This window comes from Bacillus rossius, chromosome 3 (genome assembly GCF_032445375.1).
Source record: "Bacillus rossius redtenbacheri isolate Brsri chromosome 3, Brsri_v3, whole genome shotgun sequence".
NCBI lineage: Eukaryota > Metazoa > Arthropoda > Insecta > Phasmatodea > Bacillidae > Bacillus > Bacillus rossius.
Window position 1 is genome coordinate 18,476,498 of NC_086332.1, and position 20,118 is coordinate 18,496,615.

At 35.1% G+C, this 20,118-nt stretch overlaps 1 protein-coding gene and 1 long non-coding RNA gene across 2 annotated transcripts in view; one reads left to right on the forward strand and one right to left on the reverse strand.

Moving 5' to 3' along the window:
- LOC134530026 (fatty acyl-CoA reductase wat-like) overlaps positions 1 to 11,351 on the reverse strand; it is a 45,652-nt gene extending 34,301 nt beyond the window's left edge. The window contains exons 1-2 of the mRNA XM_063364554.1: positions 11,085 to 11,351; positions 10,258 to 10,542 (exon numbers count right to left, since the gene is read on the reverse strand). Of these exons, the coding sequence (XP_063220624.1) occupies positions 10,258 to 10,542; positions 11,085 to 11,351 (552 nt within the window). The remainder of the gene's footprint in view (positions 1 to 10,257; positions 10,543 to 11,084) is intronic.
- Positions 11,352 to 17,536: 6,185 nt separating this feature from the next.
- LOC134531410 (uncharacterized) lies at positions 17,537 to 18,705 on the forward strand. Its single transcript, XR_010074985.1, has 2 exons — positions 17,537 to 17,949; positions 18,045 to 18,705. It is a non-coding gene; the product is annotated as an uncharacterized LOC134531410 (long non-coding RNA).
- The last annotated feature ends 1,413 nt before the right edge of the window (positions 18,706 to 20,118 follow it).

The following is a 20,118-nucleotide window of genomic DNA, read 5'->3' on the forward strand; positions in this document are numbered from 1 at the left end:
CTCACCAATAAAAACATCAGGGAACGTCTGAGATCTGCAGAATTCTCGAGGCCATCGCACTGTGCAATACCGTGAATACTACATCAGTCTTGTCCAAATACCACTCAGACTTCCTAGACTTGGACTCTAGATTAAGTTAGTTAGAATCTTGGGCGTCGCGTATCTTCCCGTCCTAATGCAGGATCCCTGTACCATTGGGACCCCCTACGCATGGGAGACGTCCTACCACGTCCAAAGCCTAGACTCGACATTACATCTCTGTTTATCATTAGTGAAGAAATATTACTATTATTCAAGTTATTTCGCTGGCTAAGGAACAACCAACCTAAGAGAAAATATGGAACACTCAGAAATTCCTCTTTGGTGAGCTTAGTAAAGGTGTAGGTGAATATAATGAATTGTTAATTGATGCCTAAAATAGCTGAATGAGCAAATTTTTATCATACAAAAAAGATATGAAGAGACACTAAGAAAAAAATATGTATAGACTTAAAACTAGAAACCTCTAGACAAAACATATCTGCTTAAGTACTGGGTCGCTCAAATACCCAAACTCAACATTATGAGAACATAAATTGACAAGTTTACTTATTTAAGATTCAAATTATAACAAATTTATGAAATACTAATAACAAAAATAAAGTTTAAACTTGTAATTTTTCTACAGTGAGTACAGTACTTTTGAACTATATCCTCGTAATTAGTGGTAACGGTCCTTAAGCTGAGGATAATTAATTAAAATTTTAACCAAACAACTAACTCACAATTCCAACACACTAACAAAAACTTACATGTGTCAAAGGAAAACAGCTTAACAGTAAAGACAAGTGAATTCTGTGGTTTTATAAGTTAGTCGGGTATCCTAGGAGAAAATGTTATAAAATTTATTCAATTAATTTATGCGCATAATAAGTAGTTAATTACGAATGACAATGGTATTGCCAATAAAGCCATGGATTTTCTTTAACATTACATTAGAAAAACATTCAAAACAAAGAATTTATTTTAAGGTAAAGGATGTAGTCGGATAAGCAAAGGCGATTTACCCCCGATAGAAAGTCATACTATCAACTGTTCTGTAATTTAGGTGATACTATAAGTAATTAATATATAAATATATTATTTGTTTAGTCTAAAAGAAGGTAGGTATGGAGATACAATAAAAATATATCAAAAAGTACGATTTTAGTTTTTAAATTTACTTGATTACTCCCTATTATATTGACATAATTCCAAAAACTCGCAAAAAAACTAACATTTAAGAGTATACAATTAATATTTTTTCTGTGAAAATCTCCCTAATAACCATTATAATGATAAAAATCTATTTAAAGTTTATTGTATGGATTTCTAAGTTATGTACCACCTTTAAATAAAAGAAATGTTTTCAATTTAGTTCATTATCATGTAAATTTTTATCAAAATCCGGAAATAACAATATATTATATAATAGAAACAACTGTTCGAGGAAAAAAGTCTGTACATTGGATAAATTTTCAAAAAATTGTGAGTGTGTCTTTCATACTAGTAGTATGTAAATGCCGATACTGGCGCTGGCTCCTGGCTGTGGTTTCGGTGGTGTCGGCAGCAATCTTGGATTGTGACGTCACGGCGGCCATCATGATTGGCCTTGACCTTTGACATTGACACCGGCAGCCAAATTAGATTCGCCAAATTTAATTACGCCATTTAGAATTCTAGAACTTTCTGCCACGTAATCTAAAATTTTGCATATTGAACCATACTGTGCGCAAGGTATGTTCTAAACGTCACAGCATCCTTCAAGCTGAACCAGCCAAGGATGATTTAAAAAAAATTGTAAAAAACCAGGTTTCTTAAGAAAGCAGGAGGTGTAGGGTTAATTACGGCGCATCATCTATGCAAGACTAATATTTATTCACATTAGCAACAACCTCTAACATAACAAATATATATACCATTGTCTCAAGCGTAACAAAGAATTAAAGGTTAATACATAAAGTTGTATTCTTAGTAGTCCATTATGATTAAATGATCAAAGAAAGTTATCCTAGCTTTTACCATAAAGACACACATATGATGCGCAAGACATACGTGTATACAACTAGGTATACTTTAAACAAAACATCTAGATCATGGCGCAAAAATTACCATCAGGTGGTGACGCAATCGGTAAACGAGATTAGAAACCAATATCTGTAAACCAGCCTACTTTAACCAGGTATTTATAATGTTTCCCAGTGACCTGCAGTCAGACCAGATATTTAAATCAAAATCACAACACACTAAATATTGACGGCGCGCGAGCCATATGGTCATGGGCGAAGAGAGAACAACAGATAATAAACGAGAACTTAGAACGTGACCAACGAAAGGGAAAATAGACAAACACAACTTTAGGTTAACTAGCTACTAATTACCAACACACACTTTATTAAAGTTCTATGTTACTCACGCCCATGACCACGGCTTCGACGTCACCAAGTGCACAAGTGCACACACCAAACGTCAAGGCAGACTGCAGGTAGCGACACCGCTAGTAGCGGGTTTATATACTAATTAACTAGGGGCGGAGTAAGCACACAGGGGAGAGCGGAAGGAAGGGGGGAAGTAGCCCGAACCGTCCAAAGGCATGGCAAGGAGGGGCAAGGGAGGTGAGAAGGAAGCAACCACAAACACAGAGAGCGCAGTCACGTAGCAGCCGGAGGACAGTGAGACGTGAGTAGACACGTAGCAGCCGGCGGACAGGTGAGACATGCGTAAGCACGGCTCAATATTAAAAATGCGAATTTATTATCAGATTTTAATTGAAAAAATTTAAAAATCATACAAAAATTGTATTAATAAAATTGAAATATAAAGCCCTTCGCCATTTTTAATATTGCCCGTTATCTTGAAAATGTGTAATGAAACATTAGAGATAAGGGCATTAGATGGCAGAAAGTTCTAGAATTCGGAATGGCGGAATATTCTAGTAACCAATATGGTGGACCAAAATGGCGGAATCCAACACGGCGAATCGAATATGGCCGCCTGGGTCAATGTGAAAGGTAAAGTTTAATCAAGATGGCCACCGTGACGTCACAATCCAATATGGCGCGCGACACCACAGACACCACAGCCAGAAGCCAGTGGCAGTATCGGCATTTACATACTACTACTCATACTCGCTAGTGATGTGTAACTTCTAACCTCGGTAATGAACAAATTCTTGCGTTCTGATGTTGTAAATAAACTTAAAAAGAAAACCTCTGACACAAATTTTGACATATAAATCTTCAAAAAAATACTGACAGTGATATATACACGAAAAGTATTAATGTTAGAGAAAAACGTTTAAAATGTTTCTTATTTTTGAAACGTAACTATAATTATGGTTTACAAGATTGTGCTATTGATTTCACAGGGTTCGCCGAACTACATGAGTACCGAACGCATCGCTCGTAAACGGCTTAAAGCTTAACTTGTGACATTTTTCCCTAGATCTGAATCATTGTTTGCGTTTTTGAGGTAATACGTCTTTAGGAGCGTTCAGGGTGAATATTTTAATGTCCACCAAAATGAAATGAAATAACCCCCATTACACACCGGAAATTTAACAGGTCGAAAGTCCAAAGCACATGCATGCAGAAATTGCTGCAGACACGAGCCGAAGTCCTTACTCGTCAACACGCACCGACAACGTAAATGTCACTTATATCCCTTTAACTACACTGAATTTTCCCTACGACCAGCCTAAACTTCTAATGAAACTCAAAACTAACTTTAGATGTAAACCGGTATATCTAGTTAGTTTAAAATCGTAATCATCCTTATTTGATTTTATTTTAATTAAATAATTTAAATATATCACATAATAAATACACTAAGTAACAAAAAACCGAACACTGTTATTTTTTTACCGATAATTTTAATAAACACGATTATTTTAATTAGTGGTAAGAATTAGTTTTTATAGGATAATTAAGCAACGCCTACCACAAGCAAGTGATGTTTTATTAATAACACTAAAAATAAATTATAAAGAAAAAATAAGGGATTAGAGTCTTTTTTAAAACTTATGTCTTAATTTTCGTCAGGTTTACTGACAAATTATGGCCAGCTAATAAAGACCTCCTAATTACCCCCTGATGTATGGCGAAGGGCCATAACGCTGTCAGGCATAGAAGAAATTACATTTTGAACATGCTCCACTTAGAGTAGTTTGAAACTGTCTTAAGTCACTAGGAGGATGACAATACCTAACACGTCTCCGTAAATTATCCCACAAATTCTCTATCCGATTCATGTCGGGAGATCGTGTAGGCTGGTCCAGAACTGTAATTCCCACGTGCGCCAAGTATTCGGTGACAGTTCTTGCGGTGTGTGGGCGGGCATTATCCTACATCAAAATGAACGTTACACCAATAAATGGCGCAAATTTAATCAAAGCCTTCAGGAGCACTTCATCAACGTACTTCTGGGCAGTCAGATTCCCATTATAAATAAAAATCAGCTTAGTACAAGCGTAAAAATTTATTCCTCGCCAAACCATTACGAATTGCTTTTGGAACAGTTCAGAGGAGTTCACAGATGAGTCTAGCTTCGATCTGTACCATTCAGACGGTCGAGAAAGTGTGTGTAGACGACCAGGGGAGCAATTCGTTCAATGCACTATTTCAAGTCAATTATTTTAACTTATACGAAGTTTATTATGCATTTATAAAATAAAATGGTTTAAATGTATTTCTTAATAAGATTTGGCTATCACAGAGGTATTTGTTAAGTGATTTAAACAATGTTACTGTTTTTTTTTTGTTTATAGATTTGTATATTTTTCGGATTCAATACCTTATTTTATGGAAGGCCATAAATACAAGTGAATTATGCTTTATGGTTTTTAACTATCTATGAAAAAAGAAAAACATTCAATACTCAGGTATATGTAAGTGTATATAAATTGTATTTATACACGGATTAGCTTGTAGTAGTAGAATCTTATTGTAAGGATTGAGCTTAAGAATAACGACTATTTTTAGGAATTTAGAGTAATGATTTTTAACAGCATGAATAGTAGCTTTACAGATGGAGTGAAAGAGAATATACATTTAAAATGTTTAGGAAGAAGATACATCTCACAAGTGAGAATAAAAATGGAGCATGTGCCTAATTGGCGCTTCCAACATGTGCCTCGGAACTGACATATTATATTTCGTGCTAATACAACAGTTACTAACCTCATACATGCTCGCACGTACAACTTACACGAAGCTCATCAATTTTGTTTCATATTAAATATGACTGTGAATCGAGAATATAATGGTAGTGGGTCACTTTATGTGTTCTGCTCAGAGATTTGTAAGCTTTGCCATCAAAAAATGCATCCATACTTTGGGAACATGTGTAATTCCTGTTCAGTGAATGAGTCCATAAGAGCAAACAAGTCATCCAATGACATAGGAGGCTCGTAAAACTCCTCTTTTATAAGCTGATGAATGCAGTTCAAAAAATCTGTTGAGAGATACACTGCAGCCTGAAACATTTGCCCAACCAAAATTACTAAACGCTTAAACTATTCCAAGTAAGTACCAAGATGGATATTTTACTTCATAAAATTCTACTTTCCCAAAACACATTCTCTTTACCTGATGATGTGTGATATAATTAATTTAAAAGATAATAGAATTATAATAACTTTTTTTAATTCAACTTAATACAAACTATTCTGTTTAAAATTAATCTTTACTTTAAGTTTTATTTACCCAGTGTAAAAGAAAGATGACACATAACAAAAAAAACCGAACTAATAAATTGCTATGGATATTTAATTATAATCATTTAAGCTTTATCAGACTTAGGCATTTGTATCTAAGATGTTTGCTCTTACATGTATGTGCCAAAGGTTCAATGGACCCAAAGCCACTAGGTCAAGTGGTGATCAAGTTACAGTTGAGGCAAAGTCATGGTCAAAAGAAACAAATAGGTCCAATATCTAGTAAACAGTGTATGATCCACAGCACGTATATAGTGAAAATAACTTGCCCTTATTAGAAGGAATTGGAATCTCTAATATGAAATACATGAGATCTAGTTAATAAGAATACTGAATCTGAATTGGCTAACAAAAATATATTTAATCAGCCGTACAATATTATTAGCAATAATTTAATTATATTTTTATATATATCCTTTCATCTGATCATTTAAGATTTTTGAGGGCAGCGACTAAATTTCATTGATGTTGTTGTGATTATTTTCCAGATTTTCCGAATAGACAGTTCAGAGACAGACTAGTTTATTTATCTTTAATGCGTATTAATTGAGCCGCGATAGAATTGTGTGGCTACTTAAAGTAATTTATTATTGTTTCAAGTATTTTATTCAATTTCATTCAAGTGCACGTAATGCTGTAATGGTTTTTCACCATGAATGATTTATATTTAGAATATTAGACATTTATTCTGTGTGAAGCACTAGATTTCCCACTATTATGACAGGGTTTTTTTGGGATTGGGGGAAATAATCACTTAAAGAGCTTAGGAATTGCCAACCTATAAACTAAACAGCTGTTCATTGAAGAATAATACCTACAGCCAGCGATTTTTGTCAAATATTGTTACTGATTGTTATGGACAAATTTTTTACTAGCTATGGCGCGCACGCATAGATCAAACCTGCATAAAATTTATAATTTTGTGGTTTAGTTGAATATTTATGTTAATGCATATATTTTATAGTTAACTTTGTTTTGGGTCATATCATGTATGTGAAACTTTATTGCGTGGAAGTTGTAATTGTTTATAACAGTGATCTAACACAAACTTTTAGTAAATAATGATAATATTTGATTCATTAAATAATATCTAATTAAAACCTAAATTTTTAAACGATGGGTATAACCGTACATTAAAATAATTGAGATTTTAAGGCATTTTAATCTATTGTATGTTTTTTTCTATTTAATAAAGCATATATTTTCTCACAGCAATTTCAAAATAAAATTTTTTTACGCTAGTCTCTTACAATTTAGGTAATTGAGTTTGGCATTTAAAGTTTACAGTTTTAAAGCTTTAATTTACTCGTACATATTGAAAGGTAGCAATGGAAACACGATTCCCGCGGTGAGGGATTTGTGTGCGCTCTGTAGTAATGCTGCGCTGAAAGTTGTATCCTCTTTGGAAAAAAGCAAGTACATAACCGTGCGAAACATCTAGTAGGTGGTCTTTGAACCTTATTGGAGTCTTCGAACGAAATCGTCGAAATCATAAGTGGGGAAGGGTTAGACTCTTCTTGCTATGATCGCTTTGGAGACGTGGTGTAGTAGACCACACTGAACACGATTCTGGGAAGATATGCAAGGGAAGGCTTTCACCACACAAATTGGCATATCAAGAAAATTAAAACTACGTAAAAATTACTCAAATTATAATACCTATTGTTTCAACTACAGACTACGAAAATATTTTGTACTAAGAACTCTGTGCTGAAATGCGGCCTACATTGAGTAAAATATAATAAACATAATCTTTAAAAAAATAAACATTATGAAATGTCGCCTCCCGTACGCGTGTCTGCCATGAACTATGCTCCATTGTTATATTGTTAACGTTTTGAGAGCATCCTATAGACATAGTACTCCATGGACCCATATTCAAAGAACCATAAGTGAGTTACACACCTGAAATCAGGAAGCAGTGGGAAGTATTTTCCTATTAATCATTAAGTGCATTTTTAAAACTTTTTATAATACGTCAGTAATTACTACGTGTGTTGTGGTGTATGCACCACTACGTAACTTTTATTTTTGATTGTTGTTCATTGCGATTGTTACCCTAGGTGCTCAGGTACTAAATCTGGACCAATCCCAGCAAGGCGTCGATAAGCCGGCGACGGTATAAAAAAAAAGCCAGAACCCGTTTCTTCGGGGAGTTCCCGGACTGAACCTGCGACACTCAGCGGTGTATTTAGGCGCCAATTAAGACTTTGTGAACTTAGAAATTTTGAACAGCAACTACATTTTTTATTGCAGGCCAATAGACGTGCAGCATCTTACATCTTGTAGGAATGTGCGTGTATGTGTGTGACTCAACATAAGTCGTAAGTAAGTTGCTATACTGGTCGTCCAACTGGTGTTCCCTATGCTGGCAGCTGTTTCTACCACGGCGCACCACAGGTAACAATTCCTTCTTACGCCATTGAGGTCATAAGCAATAGAAACACATCCATCTTATTTTCCCTAACTTTAATATGTGTCCAATTGACATTTTTTAAACAAGCTATTGTTCCCCAAAACTGCGATTATCTGTCTAGTTTAGCCCAGTGCTTCGATTAGATTTTGTGCCTACCAATGGGTTACTAATAGCCAGCAAAATTTATAATTTAAAAAACTAGAACCCTGAGAAACTATGGTCAAGTAAAGACTATAAATTTGTTATGATACAAAATGTTTTTGTGAGTGTGTCCGAATAAACTTCCAGATTTGAATTTGCATACGTCTAAAACAGACTACTTATCCTTGTTTTATTGAAGGCCTGAACGATAGTGTTTTATTTACAGTCTGAGCGAACCTTCTTTACACTGTTAGCTGTCAATTATCCATTGATGTTTTTTCGTCAGTCATAGGTTTTGCAATCTACCCTCTTTTTTTTCGTTTTCTTCTGTTTTGGATAACTATTGCGTTTGTTTCGTCTTTTCGTTTTGTCGTTTTTTTGTCTCGTTTCAATTGTTGTGCTGAATTTTTTTAAGTTCAATATTTTTGTGCTGTCATCATTTTTGGGATTTTTTTCATTCTCATAGTTCATTTTACTTTGTTTTTCTTTGTTTGGTGACCATATTCCTGTTATGGAATATTATGTGGTGTTTATATCCTGTTGACAACAGCAATTTTTTCCTAATTTGTGTTTTTGTCTTTTGAGTTTTTTGTAGTTTTCTACTACAGACATACGTATGTGCTTAGCAATGGCGTATGTCCAAAAGCTTACATCAAGTCTTGCAATCCCACTGCACAAATCTTTCAAAGATAATAAACTTCCAGACTTGAATGTTCATACGTCTTAAACAGTCTACTTATCCTTGATTTATTGAAGGCCTGAACGATAGTGTTTTATTTACAGCCTGAGCGAACCTTCTTTACACTTTTAGCTGTCAACTATCCATTGTTGTTTTTTCATCAGTCATAGATTTTGCAAGCTACCCTGATAGCTTTGGTATGTGTTTACTTTGGAAAATGTATAATTCTGTAGCCATTAAAAAAATCTATTTTGAAAACAAAATTTTTGTGTTCATAGTAGATAATCATCGCTGTTTACCTCTTGAGGTTTCGTCACAAGCTATAGGCAAGTGTGTGCTGTATTTGTTAATTATTATTGCAACTGAAGTACTGTGATTCCTTCAGTATACTTATATTCCCTGCTCCATACCACGTTTCTCCATCTCACTATCAATTTTTCACTTGTCCAAACAACATTTCATGCCTTCCTTAACTTGCATCATTATGAACACTAAATAGTCTTCATTTACAATCAGCGTTCCGCAGTCCAACTGCCTTCTAAAGGCCAAGAAGCTAGTGTAAACATTATTGAAACGTATGGAAATGATATCTTGAAATTGAAATGCTTGGATTAAGAGTGAAACAAAGTTTTGTCGATGTATGCACGTAGAGAAAAAACCAAAAAGTTGCTTAAATTATCACACATTGTTTTTTTTATGTGTACCATCTTAGCTCTCGGCACACGGCTTTTGGTGGGAGTAATATCGTGAATGCGACAGAAGTCAAGGAACAGTAATGTGTAACCACGTTGCTGCCACCTGTGGTGGATGGTGCGAAATAAAGTTACAAAGGGGAACATTATAGTATTAACTGTTTGTGAATTAAAACAATATGGGTAGTATTTTATAAATTACCTTGTTTAAAATAAGGTCCAAATTTGGGGGTTGGTATTTTTTTCAAGTCTTGTTCGCTTTTATCGGAGCCGTTTCATTATATAGTTTAAAATTTTGCTCTGTTAATCAAATGATTCAATAGTAAACGTAACTGCTCCTGCATAGAATTCTAGTGGCGGGAGCGGAAACTACGTGTGATTCGCATGTATTTTGAAAACATAATTTGCATATATTTGACACGCTCGACATTATTTTAAAGAATATCGAAATCGAGGTCTATATGTGTCTATATGTTTATTTACAAAGTTAGAACACATGAATTTGCTCGTTGCCTAGGTTAGATGTTAACATCTTTGGCGAGTACTGAATTACTTACTCTTATTTTTTTTTCTTCTGTGTAAAGCGCCAAGTACTGACCTTCAGATGAACACAGTCCCGGCAGAGCCGGATGACCTCTTCTGTTCCCTTCACGTTGATGGCGATCGCCACCTTCAAGGTCTCGTCGAACCTGACGGTGGCGGCCAGATGCAGCACGATGTTGACGTGTTGAGTGAGGTGATGGTAGTCAGTGTCGCTCAGCCCCAGGCGAGGCTGCGAGCAGTCTCCAGACACGAACACGAGCCTGCTCTGCCAGTCGGGCTGCTCGCTCTTCATGCGCTCGAACACCTGCGAGCAACTACAACTCGCGGAACCTTTACGTTGCTGGCGAGAGCCGGTACATTCATTTACATACAGTGTCTAATATTAGTTACATCGTGGCTTTTTTCTACTGAGCATGTTTTATGCAATACTCCTTGCCTTCTAGGTCGAGACCACGTCTTTATAATCAGTGGTTTAACCAACGTTTCAGGTCTATCGTTGCAGCCATTTCCAAAGGTGCTTCACACATCTCGTCCATTGTCAGTTGAGAACCGGCCTCTGTAGATGGCTGCAACAAGGCACTTTGATATGTTAGGTGATCCATTGATTTACATGGGCGTGGCCTCAATACAGACGCATTTAAAACCAGGTGTTTATATCACCCGTATTTTGACCAAAGAGTATTTTCATGCAGAGATTCCATGATAACAGTTGGCTTTGGATATAAAACCTTTTGAGCAACGACTCAACGCTGACTTAAGAAAGCAAGTAGTGATTATGTACGTTGTTGATTATTGTAACGTCACCTTGCAGGTATGGAACTCTACAGTAAATCGTTAACCAAGTGTTGAATTGACGCACTTGCTGTACGTAGTGATCCTCACCTCGTTGTCCATAAGCGCCTTCCTCCTGTCCTCCGCCGACACGCCTTTCTTCGGTCGTATCAGCACGTACACGGTCCTGGCGGCGGGACAGCATCGCAGGATCTTCTCTATGACAAGCTTGCCCAGGAATCCTGTCCCGCCCGTCACCAGCACCCCGCAGTCCCGGTAGAAGTCCTGCACCGGCGTGTTGTCGCCTGGAGACGTCAAGTTGTACCCGAGAGACGTCGTGCTCTCGCCCATATACATCATGCTGTCGTGTATGGACATTATGCTCTACTGATATTTCTCCTTAAAAGCGGATCACATTTATATTGCAACCCAGGACAAGTATTTGTCTCACTTATTAGCACACAATCGTAGCTTGTACTCAAGGGTTATCTTTTTTCGTCCTTGGAATCAAACAAGTCCCTGGGATGCATCGTGATTCAACAATAAATTATCGACTACAATGTATTTACTGTCAACCATAAACGGGTGATCACAAAAGGTTTTGATGAAATATTTTAATCTTAGTCTAAATTATTGCTGTAAAAGAATATCCATTAAAGAAACATTTCTGTCGATGCACTATCAATTCGATTTACATATTGTATGGTAGATATTGAGTTAACTGAGAAAAATGTATTCAAAACGACAATGGCATTTCTGGTGCCATTCTGGGTGCATGATATATTGCGTTTTATTGAATATATTACATATTTTTGGAATGATTTTCAAGAGTGTGTACAGGCTTGTAAAGGTTTTAATAAAATTTTCATAATAAGTGGTAATAATTCATTAGGTGATCATTGTATGTAATATTGTAACGGATTAACTGACTTATTATTCAAACACTTAAAAAAAAAATTTGTGTCAAAGGAAAACAGCTCATCAGTTTATACTCGTAAATTCCGTGGACGTATTTGTTCGCAGAGTATTCTGAAAGTAAATGTCCTTAAATTTAACATTATAATAATGGGCAAATTAAGTAATTAAGTATTACATTGTTAATTCCAATGAAGCCATGGATTTTCTTCTACATTTCATTTGAAAATAAAAAAATACTCAATAAATTTAAAAGGTTGTACCCGGATAAGCAAATGCTCTATGCCCCCGATAGAAAGTCATATTATCAACAGTAATGTAATTTAGGTGAGACTAAACGTATTTTAGTTTTTTTAATTCTACCTTGCTTATTAGTTAATATATAGAGATATAGATATTATATTTTATACAGAAAAATCTTACACCTCGTAAAAGAGAATATTTTAGACAATATAGTATGAAATTTATACTGTGGTATCCTCGTAATCAACAATAATAATTATAACATGTTTTTATACTTGTTTGTATGCATGGTAAAAAATAACATCTTAAAATACAATTTTTTATCGCAATCTGAGTCCAATAATTTAATTTATACTTATAATATAACTATTTGAGGTGAAAGGTCTTTACGTTTAATGAAAAAAAAAAACAATTATTGTATTTAGGTTACTACATTATTTGAAACTCAAAAAAAAAGTCTTTGTCTTACTTAAACACTAAGCTTTATGTAATAAAAAAAAATTCTACCCCTATTAGAGAAAAGTGGGTAAATATGGTTTAAGATAGTTATATCTCGGAAGCTAATCAGGCATAAGAATAGATAATGGATACCCATGAAGAGCTCAAAAACAACCAACCACAGTTAACCATTTGGTACTTTCCACCCCTTAATCGGTGATGAAGGGGTCATTATGGTTTTCAAATGATTAATTGTATCTCCAAATCTTTTAATGCATATATTTTAACATGGAACTAAATTTCTATAATTTTGCTAAAATCAACAAAAGATGAGGTTTTATTATATATAATTATATCTCCAAAACTAATTAAGCATAACAAACGATATTTAGTACCCAAAAATTAATATACAAAATCCACCAATAAAATCTTTATCATTTTGCTAAATTAAATCCCTAAGGTGTGAAAAAGGGGTGAATATGGTTACAAATTGCGTCTAAATAACTTAGAAATAAAGATTCAAGTAATTTTTTTTTACCTACAGCGTTGATTTTATTAACATTTATATTTTCTACAGCAATATTATGTCTTAATAACGTAAGACGATTCTATATGTCAACAAACTCTATGTTTTCAGATCTGCCGTTTATCTTAATTGATAATACCTCTCTAAAGGGCAATAAAATGTGTAAAATATTCAATAATAAACTTTTTATTAGAGACATAGTCATTCTCAGGCATTTTTATTTTAAAAAAATGGTATTTTGGTGATTTTTTAAGTTAATTTTTAGGTTTGTGTGTCTGATGCAACATGACTTCAGTGCAGCAGTAAATAAATCAAAACAATTACTTAAAACTTTAAGCAACATGTATGTTTATTAAGTTAAACATTTTCAATGTCTAGTAGACATTTCTTCATTATGTGTTTGTTAACACCAGCTTCATTATCCGTGGTCTTAGCTACCACATTATAGCATCAATCTGTATATTGATTCATTTTACCAAGTAGTGAGTCTAATTAGACAGAATATACAGGGCAGTCCCTTACGGAACTGCTTATGGGATGGCCACAGTAAGTCCCTGCACAGCCTATAGACTATCGTTAGAGAGCATAGACCAACGTGAAGCAAAGAGATTGAATAATAATTAGACTATCGAACAATCGCAACTCAGATGTCTTGACATTTAGGACCTTGTGCTTTACGCTAAACTATCTGTCCGGAACAACTAAACTTAAATAAATTTTACATCTGAATGTGTTGAGTAGTTATGTGGTGGATTTTTTTAAGAATCAAATTAATGAAGGAATTATAATGATCGTTATGCAGAAAAAACATTTAACAAAAGTTATTACAGAATAACATCAAGTAATTACCTACTTGTGATTATCGGTAGCTATAGTCGTCACATGAAATCAACAGTTAGTGTCTAAAGCGAATAATGAATATCCATCCAATATAATCAAGTAATGATGTATGTACTTACATAATTCATTCATGGCATCTTTTTAAAAATATAATATTAAAATTGTTTGTATGGTAAACATATTATACAGTTTTTTTATTAACTAAAGGCTTATCTTAAAATTTATCTGGTTCATAGAACGAAATAGGTGCAATGTTATAATATGTTAATCCTTGAATGATTACACTTATATTTTCTATTTCGTTGATCGTTCCAATCCACCGCTTTTTAATGTTTGTTTTCGATATTTAAGTATAACTCCCAGAGGATATTTATTTATTAAATTTGGAGAATTCGTATGACAAAAACAGCTTCTCTTGCCTGCTGTTCGGCAGGAGCTAGGGCAGTCAAGTAGACCCGGACACCACACTGATGGCGGCTGAGGGGTGTATACACGGCGACGCCAGCCTCAGAGGCAGCGAAGGGCAGAGCGAGTGAGCTCTTGGCGAGCGAGGGAGGGCGACGAGACTGGTGCTGGGGGACCGAAGCATCTGACAGCTGTTGTGTGCGCGGCGGACGAGCGAGCAGTGCGAGGCAGTGTGTTGAGCACAGAGGTGAGCGGTAATACGTGAGCAGTAGGACAACCACTTTCGAGCCAAGCTATAGTGGGGAGAGTAAATTGAGGAACTTATAAAAGAGCCATAACTTTGTGGATAGGCAATTCAATTGTTATAACTTAATAGTATAAATATTAGGTAATTAATAAAACTGTATACAATTAATTGGGCCAACCTTACCGAACGTGTTTTCTCATTCGTGCTAATATAATTATTATTCATATCACTAGGAGTTGCATCCAAAACTTATCACTGTTAAATTTTAAAGGTGTTGCGTAACCATAATTTGGCGTGACTGCAACACCGTTTCTGTAGCCCAGTTATAGTACATTCGCACCATTTAAAAGCTTAATGAACTACTAATTTCAAGCTACCGACGTTTTATTTCGCTACATGTAAACACTGTAAAATGATTATGTGGCAACTGTAAGAGATTGGTGTGATTTCCTGTTGCGAGACACGATGGTTTAGGTTTACCTTAGTCGTAATCTTTTTGAAGGCTAGTGCATGTTTAGAGAAATATATTGACTGTTACAGGATATTAATACTAAGCTTATATTTACAAGTTTTACTTCAATTAATTTAATTTTTTGGACGTAATCAGTAGAGCCGCAGTTGTTTTTGCATGGCCAAATGCTGTCTCTACTAATACAATAGTTTATACGAAATATATGTAATTTGATTTTTCGTCCGAGTATTCGTAGACTAAATGGGCAATAAAAATATATATTGTTAGCTAAAACGACAGTGGTACGTGTTGTCCCTAGAGTACTTTCTGAAATGGACTAAAGGTTAAATAATAATTTGGCAGATGAAAATGTTTGTAGAAATTTCCACTAAAACACGTAAAACAAAAAAAAATACTTGTTTTTAAATAAGGACCTTTTGGCCAATAAATAACTAATGAGAAAAGGTCTATAAGTTCCTGTTTACAAATATCAACTTGATTATTCCACATAATCGTAATTCAGTTCTAAGCACTCTTCGTAACGCTTTTAAGCCCTCTGCATAGAAGTTCACTGACTGGGAATTAAATCAGAGATAAATTACATTCTGAGTTCCTTGTCTTCAGATAGTTCGTAGTCACCCACAAAGCGGTCGCGACAACATCGTCAAAGACAGTCTAGGAAACAGCAACAGCAGCCAGTCTCTCGGATCACCGCAACGAGCAGACAAATCGCTCTACTAAGAGTGCGGCTACTCGCAGTGCAGACGAGTCAAGCAGGAAGCCCGCACACAGGGGTATTACAAAGGGGCAGATTGAGAACATTTTGCAAAAAAAATCTAATCACAAGGCGGGTGCTCACACGTCAGACATTGCTCTCCTGGTGACCTGGAGTTTACAACAAGTAGCCATGCCTGCCAGGCGTGTGATGCCTTCGGCTTGATCTTCGACGGCCCTTAAAGGCTACGGTCAAATGCCCCTGCGCCCGAGCTTCCAGCTTCACTCGCCTGCACTGTAAGTAGCCGAACTTCCTGGCTGGTTTAATTCCCTGGCGGCGGACTCCTATGCAGAGGGGTTAAGGAAACTGGTGCAGCGTTACTAACGGTGCTTAGAACTGAATGACGATTATGTGTAAAATGTAATATATATTTAGTTAACCTAAACTGTCAATAAAAAACTTTTCTCACAATTTTTTCTATGAACCAAACGCACCTTATTAAAAAAAACATCGATGTTGCAGTACATAATTTTCTAAAATCCCTGTATGGTCCTATTTTACAAACAGGTTTAAAGCTAATATTTTAAGTTTGCAAAATGATTTGTTTTATAAAGGCATTGACTTACATTTAGACTAAATTGTGTCTGTTAAGTAATAAAACAAATGCATGGTTATAAAATAAATACTTTAATTATATACCGTAAAAAATATATGAAAAAATATGAGACCCTTTACATGTATGTTAAATACTGTCCATTTTTGTTGTATGTACCATTCCTTTTTTTTTTATTTTTTTTTCATAATAACTGTTTCTAAACCAGATCACTCTCAATAAACCTCATTAAATACCTCATTATAAACTTTGATTTAAAATGGAGCTGTTAGCAAACACACAAAAACAAATTTCAAAAGAAATTACAAAGAAGTGCGGTGTTGCGTGTTTTTACACTACTTTATTAAAATAGTAAACCTTTTTAATAGTTATTTATATTTACAAGCTTATAGTATTTAGTAGGTTAAAAAAAATTAAAACCATAAACTTAATACAAGAAAATCACCAAACAAATATATATAATTGTTTGTAGTTTAGCCGAGCTGTTGAGCGGACAGCATCGCCCCGACTGCGGAGAGGCCTGCAGGTTGCAGTGTAGCCAACTGTCCTTGCTGGAGACGCGACAAGGAGGAGGAGAGAGCTCAGGCTGTCTGGCGAGTGGCGACGCAGTTGAGATTCCTGCCACAGTTACCGCCTTGGCAGCACTCATCTGCATGTCTTGTACCGTGCGAAGTCTGAAAAACTCGACCATTTCATTTGTGTCTCAGTTGTATGAGCCGTCTTGTAATATGTACGTGTTCTGCATAAAGAGAAATACCAAAAACCCTGAACTCTTCGGAAGTAAAATTTTTTGTTTCAATAAACTCTAAATTGTTGGGCATTCCCAGATACCACAGACATAAATGTTAAAAATGCAATTGTTCCGTGATGATTTATGTGTGTCATGTTCTAACTATAATCTTTTTTAAAGCATTGTGCCGTTTCATGTTTCGGCACTCGTAAAATAGTAAAAATAATTTTTGTTTTCTGTACCTAATAATTATTTTATATTGAGTCTTATAATGTTTACTTGTGTTTAATTACATTTTAAACTTATTTAGTTTTTTTTTAATTTAATTTTATTAATGATATTTACTTTAAATTTTTGTATTATATTCCATTAAGCACACAATTCTATTTTTTCGTTTGGCTTCAGTCAAATCCTTCCATTTGTTCGCCGGATGTTCTGTGCTAGCCTAAGAGTTTTTAGTAACGCCCGCCTGTCCGCCGTGTCCCGGCGTGCTGTCCACGTGATTGTCAGCAGTTGCTTGCAGTTTCTCCTCGCTCCTTCACGTGATTTCATATAAAAAATCTGTACTCTAGACCATTTTTTTTCCTAGAGCATTTTTTTTAGTACCGTCCACGCAACCTGGTGGCAGTTCGGTAAGCTTCCGATGCTCCATTGTTTTAGAATTACTTACCCGCTTCGTCCGTTGTTCTCGGCATTCGTCAAGATGGCTCCGGTCAGTGATGGTGGTTGATTAATGTACCTTTTCGCACCATAGTTTTTTTTTTTGGTAGACATCTCACGTAGAAGTGGTGTTTTTATTTGGTTTTAAAAGATGACGTAAAGTCAGTGTAAATTTCTTCAGCCTCCGATTTCGGTAAGTCACGAGAAAGCATGAGAGAGTGAGAGTATTTTTTTGTTGTTGCCTTTTTTTTAATTTAATATTTGTTTCTCTGCAACCTTATGTTGCAGGAGGTTTAACGTTTTGGATCCGCTTCAAGTTCTTTACGTTTGGGTTATTCTTTAACCTACCTTCAAACATTTTGAATTGTATCTACGTCCTGTCGGCCCGGGAAGCATGGTTCTGCGCCGGCTGCTGTACAAGTTTTCGTCTTGAACATTTCACGGATATTTATCATCTTCAGCTAAGTCCGTTCTTTTTTAATGAATTATTATTATTGTTTGTCGTCTAAACGTTTCGTCACCTAACGCTTACAAAAGAAAAAGACTTTCGTCGCCTAATGTTGAGCAAAAGATTTTAATTACCTAATGTTTCCAAAAAAGGACTTTAATTACTTAAATGAAGTATTTTTTGTATAATGTTTTGTTTTGTTCCTGAAGAAGTTTTTAATCTACATGTAAAGTTATAGACTCAATTAGTAAAATCTTAATTATGGATATAACATGATATTTAAATTTATTATAAAAACTAAATAACTAATATAAAGTAATTTTTAACATTATTAGCCTGTAATTTGGGTGCACCCTAGGTTTACTATTGATAACAAATATTCCATTTTAATGATAATTTTATGACTTTTGTTTACCTCTTCAGATGAGTCATTGTTTTTTTTTTTGTTTAGCTCTAAATGTATTTTCTAACTAAATATATCACCACTTATAGATGAAGATACGTATGTTGTTGGCATTTACTAAACTAAGTTCCTCTGGACTTACGTAATAATAATTGATGAGTTGTATTCTGTTGTGAAGCTGGTTTACCCTGACACGTTTCCAGTCAAGCATTTTACTTACATAAACAAATAATTTTATAATATCAATATTTATTTCATTATAATTTGGTAGCAGTAACAAGTCAAATCAAAATCAAATAAACTAATAATAAACAAACAACCAGTTGTCACAAGATGGTAGCAGGAGCCTGGTTACTTTCTACGAGTCTATAGATAATATTATTTTGAAAGAAATAAGTTTTATGATGTGAGTTAATTTTTTTTTAATGTTTTATATGTTCTATTAACCTACAAACAAAAATTCATTATAATATATATTGACTTTATTTTTATTGATAATTGAAGGTTAAATGAGTTTTTTTTAAGTTATTGTTTTCCACATATATATATTCGTGTAAAGGTGACGAAACGACTCGTTACAGTAGACGCAACATAACTCCGAGCCTGGGTGACGGTTAGAAAATCGTTGTGTGTATGTGAGTCCCGACATTGGAGAAGGCAGACGTGGCGCGGCAGTAAGAGATAATGCGTAACTTGATAACAGGGGCTACACGCTACTGCACAGAGTGAAAACTTAGTCCTTCGGTGAAATCCGACGAATACGGTCGTTAACACATCAGTGGTACTTATTAAACGTTTTCGTTTACAGTTTGGATCTGAGGTTTGTATGCATGTAGTGTATCACTTTTGTTCAGAGCCAGTGTTGCATATGTAGTGCATTACTTCAGTGAAGTAAAACTTTATACATAAAATGCCTCCAGTGTTGTCAAAAGTTAAGAGTAAAAACTGCACTCGCAGGCGCGGGAAATCGTCTATAACATTCTGCAGTTTATGGAAAATGAAGCGCGATTGCAGGAACCCTCCATTTCACTAGAGAAAGCACAGCTGAGAACAGCTAATGCGACGGGTGTCTCGCACGACTGTACAAACAATTAAAAGGGAGGCTAAGAGGAATGAAGCTGGGGAAGGAACATCTTTCGAGACGCCCAACAAGAAGCGAAAGAAAACATGTAAACACGAACTTGACACCTTTGATGAAGCTGTGGTACGACGTACTGTGTACAATTTTTACTTACTTGAAAAACGTGTGCCGACTGTCGAAACTGTACGACGTAAACTAAAGAATGACATAAATTACCAAGGTAGCAATACAACCTTAAGGACGACTTTGAAGAAGCTAGGATTCAGGTGGCAGAAAACCAAATCGCAGTGCTTACTTTTAATAGAAAAATCATATATTCGGCAAAAACGTATAGAATATCTCAAGAGTGCGTCAATATAGAAACGATGAACGCACAATTATATACATGGATGAGCCGTACATATTGTCGTCTCATGTAAAAAATAAAATG